At 45.0% G+C, this 14,556-nt stretch overlaps 1 protein-coding gene across 2 annotated transcripts in view; it reads right to left on the reverse strand.

The window, feature by feature from the left end:
• PRPF38B (pre-mRNA processing factor 38B) overlaps positions 1 to 14,556 on the reverse strand; it is a 37,676-nt gene that overhangs the window by 10,041 nt on the left and 13,079 nt on the right. For both annotated transcript variants that reach the window (XM_040407094.1, XM_040407095.1), the window contains 3 exons: positions 14,144 to 14,212; positions 13,708 to 13,859; positions 11,304 to 11,364 (listed from right to left, as the gene is read on the reverse strand). In XM_040407094.1, coding sequence (XP_040263028.1) covers positions 11,304 to 11,364; positions 13,708 to 13,859; positions 14,144 to 14,212 — 282 coding nt within the window. The remainder of the gene's footprint in view (positions 1 to 11,303; positions 11,365 to 13,707; positions 13,860 to 14,143; positions 14,213 to 14,556) is intronic.

Below are 14,556 nucleotides of genomic sequence, written 5' to 3' on the forward strand. Positions count from 1 at the left end.
ATGGCCTTCTTCACCCATCTAGCAATAACCCCTCGGGATGCTTTTTTCCCCCTATTTCCTCCTAAAAACTGAATCAGGAGGTTCTCGTCCTTTCTCCAAGGAGCCGTAACATCTAAGTAGACTAACAAGCATCTCTTGACATCCAAGCAATGAAACTTTTCCTCCAAGCTATTGGAGGGGTTAGGAAAAAAGGAAGGCAACACAATGTCTTGGCTCCTATGAAAATCGGAGACAACCTTGGGAAGAAAAGAAGGCAAGGGCCTAATAACTATCTGGTCATCCTGGATGATCGTATAGGGCGGAAATGCCGAGAAGGCCTGGATCTCCGATATCCTCCTAGCCGAGGTAATAGCCAGGAGGAAAGCCATCTTAATGGATAAGATGTCAATGGGAACCTCTAGTAAGGGTTCAAAGGGTCTATCGGTTAGGGCCGTCAAGACCCTATTTAGGTCCCAAGGAGGGGAAAGAGGTCTAACGGAAGGACAGATTCTGGCAGCGGCAGAAAGGAAACGCTTGACCCACGGGTGGTTTGCTAATTGGAAGTCAAAAAAGTAGCTCAAGGCCGACACCTGAACTTTTAAGGTGGAGGCCTTGAGCCCTTTGTCTAACCCTGCTTGTAGAAAGTCCAAAACCTTAGGGATTTCAGGAGGACTAAATGGATCAGGGCTAGAACCCAAAAAGGAAGAAAAGACATTCCACACCCTATTATACTTCCTAGCTGTTGACGCTTTTTTGCTACCTAGAAGGGTGGAAACAACTTTGCTAGAAAGCCCTCTCTTCAACCAGATGTCCCTGTCAATCTCCATACTGCCAACTGAAGAATCCCCGGATTGGGATGCCATACAGGCCCCTGGGAGAGTAGATCCTCCCTCGGAGGGATCACCCAGGGAGGGCCCCTGGCTAGACTTAAGAGGGTGGGGTACCAGATTCTCTTGGGCCACTTTGGGGCTATCATGATTATGGTGGCTCCCTCCGTCCGTACTTTTTTCAGAACCTGCGGGATTAGGGAAATAGGTGGGAAGGCATAGCCGAGTTCCTGGCTCCAATCCTGAGCCAGACTGTCTACCGCTGTAGGATTCTCTGTGTAATCTAGGGAGAAGAACCTCTTTGTCTTCCTGTTCTTCCGGGTGGCAAAGAGATCTATAGTTGGGGTCCCAAACATTGTTACAATCTGGGAAAAAACTTCCTCGTTCAGACTCCACTCTGCCTGCCTGAGTTCTACTCGACTTAGAAAATCGGCCACCGTGTTCTCTTTCCCTTTCAAGTGTATTGCGGATAAGACCAGGTTCCTGTCTTCCGCTATTTTGAAAATTTCCTGGCAGAGGAAGATTAGGGATGGTACTTTTGTCCCGCCTTGATGATTTATATAGGCCACTGTTGTTGAATTGTCCGAGTAAAATACCAACTTTCTGTTGGAGACCTCTGGAACTGCCACCTTTAGTACTCTTTCTACCGCCTTGAGCTCCTTGTAATTTGACGTGCAGACCCGGGTTTTTAAATCCCATCTTCCCTGCCAGTATTTTCCTTCTGAATGAGCTCCCCAGCCCCACGGACTGGCGTCTGTCGTTATCAGCATGGGTTCTATGAAGGACCAAGGCATTCCTATCGAGAGGTTCTTCTCGGACGTCCACCACAGAAGGGAGTACCTTGCTCTGGAGGAAAGATGAAATTTTCTCTCTAGTGTTTGTGGAAGACCATTCCAAATCTTCAAGATATCTGACTGTAACGGTCTCGTGTGGATCTGAGCGAATGGTACGGCTGGAATTGTAGCCGTCAGGTGCCCCAGTACTGCCATCGCTTCCCTGATGGAACATTGGAAGGACCGGAAAAGGAACCAAACATGCTCTATTGTCGAGGACACTTTCTTCTGAGGGAGGAATGTCTTCTGAGCCGTAGAATCTAGCTGCATTCCTAAAAAGGTGCAAACTTGAGAAGGGGTTAGACAAGATTTTTCTTGATTCATTTTCCACCCCAGATCCTTCAACAGAGAGCACACCAGGGCGAGCTCTGCTTGTAACTGCTCCCTTGTTTGGGCTATGAACAAAAAGTCGTCCAGATATGGTACTACTACTATCCCAGATGATCGAAGGAATGCCACCATCTCCGACACGACCTTGGTGAAAATTCTCGGGGCTTGAGAGACCCCAAACGGCAGTGCCCTGTATTGTAGGTGCAGAAGTTGGCCCCGTACTTGGACAGCCGTCCTTAAATACTTTTGGGAGGAAGAGTGAATTGGGACGTGATAATAGGCATCCTCTAGGTCTATACTTGCCATCCAGCAACCCTGGTATAACAGGTCTAAAGTTGTCTTTATAGTTTCCATCCGGAATTTTTTGTATCTCAGGAATTTGTTTAGACGCTTTAGGTTCAGAATCATACGAAAGGAACCATTGGGTTTCTTTATTAAAAAGAGTGGGGAGTAAAACCCCCTGCCCTCCTCCCTCCCCGGGACCTGGCAAACCACTCCTTTGTCCAACAATAACTGAACCTCTCTCTCCAGAACTGTGGATTTTAGAGGATCCTTTGGAGTTGGAGTGTGGGTGAAAAAGACTTGGGGATAGGAGCGGAACTCCAACCTGAATCCCTCCGCTATCCCCCCCAAAACCCACTTGTTTTGGGTGACGTTCGCCCAAGCCGGGAGAAAGGCAGAGAGTCTCCCCCCAACCTGGAGTCTGGCGTCATTGCTTGTCTTTTGGTTTGTTATCCTGGGATTTAAACAGGAAACCGCTAGTTTTTCTTGGAAATCTATCCCTTTCCTTCCTATCATAGGGCTTACCCCTCTGTTTTCTAAAGCCCTGCTGGGGTTTACGAAAAAAGGGGGGTTTTTGAGGGACAGGAAACCCTTTTTTCTTGTCAGATGCCTTCTCCAAGATGTCATCCAGGGAGGATCCAAACAATCTATCACCCTCACACGGAAGGGCACACAGCCTGGCCTTAGACCCCTGGTCACCCTTCCATGACCTAAGCCAAATGGCTCTTCTAGCCGCATTTGTCATAGCTGAGGACTTGGCAGCAAAGCGCATAACATCCGTAGAAGCATCCGTTAAAAAATCTGCCGCTTTAGCAAAGGTGGGAAGAGAAGCTAAGATTTCCTCCCTGGGCTTTTTTTCCCTCAGATGTTTCTCTAGCTGTTCAATCCACAATCTTAAGGACCGGGATACCCAAGTGGCTGCCACTGCGGGTCTAAGACAAGTAGCGGAAGTTTCCCATGCCCGTTTAAGGTATATATCTGCTTTCTTATCTAATGGGTCCGACAGGCAACCCAGATCATCAAAGGGGAGGGCAGATCTCTTAGCTATCTTAGCGACTGGAGCATCTACCGTAGGAGCCCTATCCCAGCTGGAGGAAACTTTCTCTTCATAAGGATATTTCCTTTTCACCGAGGAGGGTAAGAAAAACTTTCTATCAGGATTCTTCCATTCTCTATTGATGATCGCTTGCATGTTATCATGAATAGGGAAGACCCGATGTTTTTTAGGGCCTAATGCCTGAAAGGCCTGGTCCGCAACTGATCTGGTCTGCTTAACTTCTTCTAATTGCATGGTTGCTCTGACCGCTTTTAATAACGGCTGCGTGTCCTCTGGGGAAAAGAAGGATCTCCCTGAATAATCTTCATCCGAGGAGTCCGAATCACTAGACAATAGTTGTCCGGATTCTCCGCCATCTTCGGAAGAGTCCAACTCAATACTGTCGTACTCTGTATCCTTTCCTGGTTTATCTGGGGACCTGGCACGGCTCTTACTGAATGCTTTAAAGGACGCCTTAATAATAGATTTCATGGATTTAGTAAGGGTCTGGGATTGCTCTGCTACCAGATTATCTATACACGCTGAGCATAACGCCTTCTGATAAGATGCAGATAGGGGCACTTTACACTCCGCACATTCCTTGTGTCTTGTCTTAGAAGATGATTTTTTAGGTGGTTTAGGGATCTAAAAACAATCATAAGAAACACCATATTAGAATAAAAAGGAACGCTCTCACCCTGAAGCTTTTCCTTTTTTTTTTTCCCCATCCTCAGACCAGTACCGGACTTGCAGGCCTCAAGGGTTCCTGGGGTTCAGCGCGTCCTTCTGTAGGCTCCGACATGATTGCCCAGGATCGCTACGTGGCACATCCAAATTGTGCCCCAGCTGGCTGCCTGAACCTGCCGCCGTATTTGTATTTTAAAGGACGCGCTCCGGCCTCTACTTCCGGGTCCTGCACGGGCTAAGCCCCGCCCCCCCCGATGTCATCTCCAGGAGACGGCCCCGCGCATGCGCATAAGCGCACGGACGCGCGGGCGCCATCTTGGAACTGGGCAGAGCGAGGAAGAGCATGGGGAGCCGCCTGGACACGGCCACAGCGGCTCCCCGCAGGGCCGGAGAGAGGGCAAGCGCAGGCAGACTTATGGGGAGCGGCTTCCGGCACGGCCACAGAACTACCGCTCCCCAGGGATAGGACTTCCCACGGCACTCAGCCACAGACCTTCCCCAGCTCCGGTGTCTTGGAGGTACGTCTTCAGCAGTGCTGCTTCTCAGGATCTCCCATCCGGAGGACAGGAAACCTGAACTGGTGTTGTGTGGAGGTGTGTCCTTTTTATCTTCTCAGGTTTCCTGTCCTGATGGGAGGTCCTGAGTCGCACAGGGTGCCGTCATGGGTGAGGGGAAAAGTATGTCTGGGTGTAGAAAGATGGACACAGGAGTTGTAGTGGGTGTAGCTGCTGCAGACAGAGCAGTATGGGGGGCGTGGCCAGCCTGTGACTCATCACTGTGCAGGCTTGTTTATCAATAAAGTTATGTATTCAATAAAACAAGAAGGGGAGAAAGTAAACAGATCTAATGCCCAGACAGGCAGAAGGAAATATGACATGAAAAACAGGTATTGGGGCATATTTATGGAGGTGAGGGGTGTTAGGAACACACAAAAAGAATTTAGATTTTGGGACCGGACAACCTCTTTTTTTTTATGTTTCAAAAGGTATTCATTGAAGTTTTACACAATAATAAAGTACAGAGCACGTTGTGCACAAAATAAAGGACCAGTTATCCAGTCAAATAAGCAATCCAGACATATAAAATAAGGAGACAAAGACATAAAACAAAATACACAAAAATAATAAGGGAAGAAAAACAAACAAACAGTCAGGGATAGCAATCATGCATCTATTGGGCTTGTACTCAGGTGGCGTACGATGAGGAAAAAGGCCCACAATCCCATCCATCCCCCAGTTGCGTATAAAACATACTGAATCTTATCAAAGTTCTGGGTAGAGAGAAAGATTAGCAAGGCTCCCAGACTCCCTCAAACAAGGTAAATGTATCCGAACGGATAGCCGACAGCCGTTCAAATGGGTAAATCTTGTTGATCCTATCGATCACCGCCTGGTAATTCAGTGATAGGGAACGCCACTGGGAAGCAATATGGATCCTGGTAGCAAGCAAAATATATTGGGTCAATTTGAATTTAGCGTTTGCTAATTTTGATGGCTTGTCACCAAGAAGAAAGACCGAGGGTGTAGGGGGGAGGGTGTGCCCCAACAGGGATGAGAGCAGATCGCTAATGCGACCCCACAACCGGGAGGCTATGGGACATGTCCACCAGGTATGAAACATCGTGCCCTCCTCTCCACAACCCCGGAAACAAGTAGAAGGGACCTCTGGGTAGATGTGATGTAGTTTGGCTGGTACCAGATATGTCCGGTGAAGGATCTTAATTGAGGTCTCCGCCAGGGTAGTTTGCCACGACCCCCTGGAGAGTGTCTGGGAGCGTTGGTGCCATCTAGATACACTAGATTCCTCTGATAGATCAGCCTCCCACTCTAACATGTAACGAAGCTTAGAATCCTCTGGGGGTGCAGTGAGAATAGCATAAATCCGGGACAGTAGACCCTGTTTATATAGTGAGAAAGACGTCAGCCTTTCAAAAGGGGTATAGTCAATTTTATGGGAACCGTTTTTTAGGGAGTGGAGAAAGGAGAAAACTCTCCGGACATTAAACTGTTCACGAACCGGTGGAGCGAATTTCTCCATGAAATCTGGCATAGATAGGATTTTACCCCGCACTAGGAAAGCCCGGAGAGAGCACAATTTTTTTTCAACCCACCACGAAAAGGCCCCAGATTGAAGTCCAGGGGAGAAAGCCGGATTACCCAGAAGGTATTCTAGTGGGGGGGGACGGGGACGGTTTAGATTGGAGAGAGCGCTTGAACCTAATGGATCTCCATAGGAGCAAAGCGTAGTAGGAGAGCAGGGATTTGGTACAGAGTGAAGAGGGTAACGAGGAGGTGGTCCAGATGAGGGCTCTCCAGGAGTACGGTGCTAACAATAATTGCTCAAGGGTAACCCATATAGGTTGTGCTTGTGCAGAGAGATGCGTCAGAAACAGTTGGGCTAATCTGGCTGCCTTGTAATATTGTGCTAAGTCCGGCACTGAAAGGCCACCATGCGCTTTGTGGCGACACATACGTTTAGAAATGCGAGATAGTTTGAGCCAAAATAAATTTAAGGATGTCAACCTGGAGAGCCCTTAGGTCAGACACTGGGACCGGGATCGGTAGAGTGCGGAACAGGTATAGGAGCCGCGGAAGAACCACCATTCTCACTATGTGAATCCTACCCACCCAGGACACCGGGAGGGATTCCCAAGCCAGCAGGTCTTTCCGTATCTGAGTGAACATGGGGGGATAGTTATTTTTATATAGGGAGTTGAGTGTCTTGGTTAGCGATATACCCAGGTATGGCAGGAAGTGCGGGTTGTGTTGAAATGGGACCGGACAACCTCTTTAACCCCTTAAGGACCAGGCCATTTTTCACCTTAAGGACCAGACTGATTTTTGCAAATCTGACATGTCACTTTATGTGGTGATAACTTTAACGCTTTTACTTATCCAAGCCATTCTGAAATTGTTTTTTCATCACATATTGTACTTCATGACAGTGGTAAATTTTAATCAAATATTTCATTTTTATTCATAAAAATACCAAATTTACCAAAAATTTGGAAAAATTTGCAACTTGCCAAATTGCTATTTATCTGCTTTTAAAACAGATAGTGATACCTCCAAAAATAGTTACGGTATGACTTAATATTCCCCATATGTCTACATGTTTGGATCATTTTGTGAATGCCATTTTTTTGGGGAAGTTACAAGGCTTATAAGTTTAGAAGCAAATCTAATTTCAGAAAATTTCCAAAACCCACTTTTTAAGGACCAGTTCAGGTCTGAAGTCACTTTGTGAGGCTTACATAATACACCCAAAAATGACCCCATTTTAGAAACTACACCCCTCAAGGTATTAAAAACTGATTTTACAGACGTTGTTCACCCTTTAGGTGTTCCACAAGAATTCATTGAAAATGGATATGAAGTTTCCGAATTTCACGTTTTTTGCAGATTTTCCATTGTAATCATTTTTTTCCGCTAACAAAGCCAGGATTAATAGCCAAGCTAAACTTAATATTTATTGCCCTGATTCTGTAGTTTACAGAAACACCCCATATGTGGTCAAAAACTGCTGTATGGCCACAAGGCAGGGCGTAGAAGGAAAGGAATGCCATATGGTTTTGGAGGGCAGATTTCACTGGGATAATTTTAACTTGCCATGTCACATTTAAAGACCCCCTTGAAACTACAAAACAGTGACCCCATTTTGGAAACTACGGGATAAGATGGCAGTTGTTAGTACTATTTTAGGGTACAGGTGATTTTTGGTTGCTTTATATTACACTTTTTGTGATGCAAAGTAATAATAAAAAAAAAAAAATTATATATATATATATATATATATATATATATATAGCGCTGTTTTGCCACAGTTTATTTTTTGTTATTTACAACGTTCATCTGACAGGTTAGATCATGAGCTATTTTTATAGAGCAGGTTGTTACGGACACGACAATACCAAATATGACAATTTTTTTGGGTTGTTTGTTTCAGTTTTACAGAATAAAGCATTTTTGAAAAAAAGGATTTTAGTGTCTATTCTGAATGCCATCGTTTTTAATTTTTTTTTGGGCGAATGTCTATGGTAGGGGCTAATTTTTTTAGTATAAGATGACAGTTTGGTACAATTTTGGGGTGCATATGACTTTTTGTGATGTAAGGTGACGAAATGGCTTTGACACTTTTTAGATTAGTTTTTTTTACAGTGTTCACCTGAGGGGTTAAATCATGTGATTTTTTATAGAGCAGGTTTTTCACGGACGGATACCGTATTTATCGGCGTATAACACGCACAGGCGTATAACACGCACCTTCATTTTAAGGGAAATTTCAGGAAAAAAAATTAAATTTCAAATTGTACTGCTATGGGGTGGGGGGGATCTGTGGATGGAACTGTTATGGGGGGGGATCTGTGGATGACACTGCTATATGTCATCCACAGATCCCCCTCATAACAGTGTCCATTTCAAATTGTACTGCTATGGGGTGGGGGGATCTGTGGATGGAACTGTTATGGGGGGGATCTGTGGATGACACTGCTATATGTCATCCACAGATCCCCCTCATAACAGTGTCCCCCAATACACCGGCCCTCTGCTCACCGAAGTATTTATAAACGTGAATCCTTATCCTGTTATTAAGCTGCCCTCTCCCATTTTCCCATGTCCCCCTGTATCCCCACAGCACTTACGATTCACACGCTTCCATAGCAGGCAGGGCGGACGGCAGCAGTAACGTCACTCACTGACGTCGCGCGTCTGCTCCGCCTGCTTCATTCATAAAGGGGCCGGAGCAGGCGCTCGACGTCAGTGAGTGACGTTACTGCTGCCGTCCGCTCTGCCTGCTATTGAAGCTTAAGTAAGTGCTATGGGGATACAGGGGGGACATGGGAACATGGGAAAGGGCAGCTTAATAACAGGATAAGGATTCACGTTTATAAAAACTTTGGTGAGCGGCGGGGCCCGGTGTAAGAGTACAGTGACTGCACCGGGCCCCGCCCCTAGTTACGGACTCCAGCCCCTCCTCTCTCCCGGCTCATACAGCGCAATGAATATCGGCGTATAACACGCATACATGATTTGCCCCCTATTTTCAGGGGGAAAAAGTGCGTGTTATACGCCGATAAATACGGTATATATTATTTTTTTTACATAAAATAAAAGCATTTTTGAAGCAAAAAAAAAAAAAAAAAAAGTCATGTTTTAGTGTCTCCATAGTCTGAGAGCCAGGTTTTATTTTATGGGCGATTGTCCTATGAAGGGGCAATTATTATTGTTATTTTTTTTAACCATTTCTGTTCCACTCTGGGACTTCAACTTTTGGGGGTCTGATCCCCTCTGCAATGCATTATAATACATCTGCATTGTAATCCATTGCCTGTTCGTGTACTACAGTGAATACACAAACAGGTTGAGGCTGGATCTCCTTGGCACACATAGAAGTCAGGTCCCGATGCCGTGCATTGGGCAGCCTCTGCACGGCATCGGGCTGCTTTGTCACGCATCGGGTCCCCGCCACAGCAGCGCGGGGACTCAATGCGCTGCTTCACCCGCCGCAAACCACTTCTATGCCGCGGTCGCTGTAAACTGCGATGCCGGCGGATACAGCAGGGGCCCGGCTACCTGGGACTGCTGGAACCCTGCAGTGGTCGGGCACGCACCGCTCCGGTGCCTGCCCGATCATTCCGCCGTGCATGTACGGCGGAATGCATTCTGGCAATGCAATCCCCGCCGTACATTGTTTATGGGTAACTCTGAATGTCCTCGAGTCCAGCCAGAGCCCTGACTTGAACCCAATCAAATACATCTGAAGAGACCTGAAACTAGCTGTCCATCGATGGGCCCCATCTAACCTAACGGAGTCTGAGAGAATCTGCAGAGAAGAAAATTCCCAAATCCAGGTGTGCAAACGTTGTGGTATCACACACACAAGACAAGGCTGTAATCACTGCAAAAGGGGCTTCAACTAAGTACTGAATAAAGGGTCTGAACACTTATGTCAATGCAAGATAAGTTTTTCCTTTTCAATAAAGAAAGATTTCCAACACTGTTTTCACTTATTATTCACTCATTACAAGATATAAAGTGCAGATTGATGGGGAAAATGTGAACCATTTAATTTGGGAAAAGGCTGCAACATAAAGTGAAAGGGTCTGAAGACTCTGAATGCACTGTGTATAAGTGTCTATATACATACACACATTTGTTTCCAATTATATTTGAGAAAAGACTAAACTGTAGGCTTGATTGGTCAAGTGCTGCACACTGCACCATCTGCTCCTGGACCCGTACCCTTCTGATAATTATGGCATAAACCCTTTTAATTCAGTGATTGCAAATATCCTAACTTACACTATAATAGGTCACTAAAAATGCAATTTGTCCTGCAAAAAACAACCCCTCATATGGCTACATCACAAAAAGAGATTTTTTTACTCTGCTGGGAAAAATACAATACAAGCAGAGATTGTTCTACAAAGTTACATTGTGGCCATGTCTGCATCATGGTTTATAATGGAAACCACAAAGCTGCACCGATTAAGTCATATGGTGGATACCAATGGCGCCCGACAAGAGCCTCTAACAGATGTGGACAGCCTTAAAGGGTTGTTCATCCCCTGGGGACCTTTTCCACAGACCACAACATTCCCCCCAGGCCCCCATCCCAAGTGTGGCCTGACCCACAGTCAGAATCATACTAATACGATTAATGCTGCTGTGTTCCGGCTCCTTTGCTGCCCTGGCCCCACGTCAAAATCTGCACCTCATGAGTCAGGTCACTGGCGCACGCCATGAATGGGTAACACGTGACCGCTGCGGCCAATCATTGGCTGCAGCAGCCACGTGACCTGCGTGGTGCAGGGAAACCCAAAAGCTGTGGTGGAGCCAGAACCCAGCAGTGGAGATTAGGAAAGTATAATTCCCACCAAGGGCCTAGCCACACTAGGTGGAAAAGGTGGATGGTCAGGGGTCACGGGGTCAAATGTGGATGGTCAGGGGTCTTCAAAACAGGTATTACTTGTGCAAAGACTGACTTAACATGCTTAGAAAACCTAGTCCAAGACTAATTAAAAATTTCACACGGGGCAGTTAGCACAATTTATATTTTCTTCAGTTTTGTTCACTGTTTTGGTTACAAATGATGCATGAAAACTACGCTGTGCTAACCGTACCTCAGCATTGCTAGGATATTGTAATTCGTTTGACATTTAGGTTTGCAGAAAACACTACCTCGCTGTAAAGTCTAATGCCCGCTTTAAGGAAATCATGCTCTGAAATCCAGAGATGAACATATGTTAACAGTAAAAGCCTGTTTAGGCATCATCATGCACAATAGAAATCTGTACAAAGGAAAATTGAATTACCCTTGCTGACATACCTCTTCGTCATCGAGAAAGTCTTCATACCAGTCCCATAAGTCTGTAGGGGGTTGTGTGTACCTGGGATATGAAATGGCAATGCAAACAAATCATTATGTATACTCAAAACTAAAACAAAGGGTAATACATGCTCAGAACCATACGTATACAGTTGCAAGAAAAAAGTATGTGAACCCTTTGGAATGATATGGATTACTGCACAAATTGGTCATAAAATGTGATCTGATCTTCATCTAAGTCACAACAATAGACAATCACAGTCTGCTTAAACTAATAACACACAAAGAATTAAATGTTACCATGTTTTTATTGAACACACCATGTAAACATTCACAGTGCAGGTGGAAAAAGTATGTGAACCCTTGGATTTAATAACTGGTTGAACCTCCTTTGGCAGCAATAACTTCAACCAAACGTTTCCTGTAGTTGCAGATCAGACGTGCACAACGGTCAGGAGTAAGTCTTGACCATTCCTCTTTACAGAACTGTTTCAGTTCAGCAATATTCTTGGGATGTCTGGTGTGAATTGCTTTCTTCAGGTCATGCCACAGCATCTCAATCGGGTTGAGGTCAGGACTCTTGTTCTGTTGCAACACCCATCTTCTGTTGAGCTTCAGCTGGTGGACAGATGGCCTTAAGTTCTCCTGCAAAATGTCTTGATCAACTTGGGAATTCATTTTTCCTTCGATGATAGCAATCCGTCCAGGCCCTGATGCAGCAAAGCAGCCCCAAACCATGATGCCCCCACCACCATACTTCACAGTTGGGATGATGTTTTGATGTTGGTGTGCTGTGCCTCTTTTTCTCCATACATAGTGTTGTGTGTTCTTCCAAACAACTCAACTTTGGTTTCATCTGTCCACAGAATATTTTGCCAGTACTGCTGTGGAACATCCAGGTGCTCTTGTGCAAACTGTAAACGTGCAGCAATGTTTTTTTTGGACAGCAGTGGCTTCCTCTGTGGTATCCTCCCATGAAATCCATTCTTGTTTAGCGTTTTACGTATCGTAGATTTGCTAACGGGGATGTCAGCATATGCCAGAGACTTTTCTAAGTCTTTAGCTGACACACTAGGATTCTTCTTTACCTTATTGAGCAGTCTGCGCTGTGCTCTTGCAGTCATCTTTACAGGACGGCCACTCCTAGGGAGAGTAGCAGCAGTGCTGAACTTTCTCCATTTATAGACAATTTGTCTTACCGTGGACTGATGAACAGCAAGGCTCATGGAGATACTTTTATAACCCTTTCCAGCTTTATGCAAGTCAACAATTCTTAATCGTAGATCTTCTGAGAGCTTTTTTGTGCGAGGCATCATTCACATCAGGCAATGCTTCTTGTGAAAAGCAAACCCAGAACTGGTGTGTGTTTTTTATAGGGCAGCTGTAACCAACACCTCCAATCTCATCTCATTAATTGGACTCCAGTTGGCTGACACCTCACTCCAATTAGCTCTTGGAGAAGTCATTCGTCTAGGGCAGGGATCAGCAACCTCCGGCACTCCAGCTGTTGTGAAACTACAATTCCCAGCATGCTCCATTCATTTTGATGAGAGTTCTTAGAAGAGCAGAGCAAGTATGCATGATGGGAGTTGTAGTTTCCCAACAGCTGGAGTGCCGGAGGTTGCCTACCCCTGGTCTAGGGGTTCACATACTTTCCACCTGCACTGTGAATGTTTACATGGTGTGTTCAATAAAAACATGGTAACATTGAATTCTTTGTGTGTTATTAGTTTAAGCAGACTGATTGTCTATTGTTGTGACTTAGATGAAGATCAGATCACATTTTATGACCAATTTGTGCAGAAATCCATATCATTCCAAAGGGTTCACATACTTTTTCTTGCAACTGTATATGCCAAAAAGCCTTTGCACATATTCATCCTAAAGCTGTGATGGCTAACCTCTGGCACTCCGGATGTGGGAAAACTACGACTCCCAAGATGTGCACTTGCGTGGCTCTACTCAAAACTCCATAAAAATGAATGGAGCATGCTGGGAGTAGTAGTTTCACCACAGCTGGAGTACTGGGAGGTTAGCCATCACTGTCCTAGAGTGTTTTTGAGAGATTTTCAGCTGCTATCCTACAGAAGAAAATCTATATCATTACTGTAAAAGTCACTAAGGTGAGCTAGGGCTTCACTGTAATTTTAACAGTGTGACTAGTAAACCTCAAGACTTCAGGCAACAAGCAAGGACAATGAACCTGCCGCTACCCGTGTGCACAGGTCATCAATACCAGATGGGCGGGGGTCCGACTCTGGGCAGCTATATGATCGGGCTGCAGTGCTCTGCTAAAGTCCAGGAAATACCCTTTAACCCCAGTTTCTAAATGTATTCTTGTACATTATCTTTGTGAAATGTTCTAATAAAAATAAAAGTTGTCAAAGAAAAAAAAAACACCTACCTTATGTACATGAACCCAAGTGCTCTAATGTAAGGGGAATCTGTGTGTGTGATAAGACCCATTACTTGCTTTCTTGTCAACTTCAAGGTGAACAGCTTATAGAGAAGACAGAAGGCCGTTGAGACAATGCCACCTGTACCGACGCCACGTACCTGTCAAGACAATAGCAGTGTTTAAGAGGCACATCTCTATACAATTTGGGGGTTCGGAAACACAGATAACCGGCATTACAAATGCTGGACCAAGGGTAAAGCTTTATGTGCAGCGCTGACATACATAAGGCTCACCTACTAAAACTTTCTTTCTGAAAAAATAAGTCTATCCTATCAGAAAGAAAAGTTTGGGGAAAATAAATAATGAAATATGCTAAACAGCAGAGCGCTTATCTGCCTAACTGTAAGACACTAAAAATGAGAAGGCACGTACTTGTACTTACCCCCCCGCACATCCCGGTTTGTCCAGCAGTTTTTCGACTTCCTTTCTCCCATGGTTCCACATGATTTACCTAAAACAGTAAAATTACTGGGGTTATTACAATCGAATTTTGCATTCCTGCTATTTTGTTCAGAAAAATTCTAACAAAGCGAAAAAAGTAAAAAAATTAAAATAAAGTGTAGGTCAACAGAAAAAGCACATGTTGTCAGTGTCCAGGGTATAAGTAACAATACAATATATACTATAGATTCAGCATACGTAGGGCTGTCACTCTAAGCCTTCAAGGATTTTTCAAAAAAATTTTGTGCAGGAGAATGCACCCTAAAGGGGGCATTCCAAGATTTAAAGGGGTTGTTTCATCATGGACAATGGGCGCATATCGCTAGGATATGCCCCCATTGTCTTATAGTTGCA

This window comes from Bufo bufo, chromosome 9 (assembly GCF_905171765.1).
Source record: "Bufo bufo chromosome 9, aBufBuf1.1, whole genome shotgun sequence".
Classification (NCBI taxonomy): Eukaryota; Metazoa; Chordata; class Amphibia; order Anura; family Bufonidae; genus Bufo; species Bufo bufo.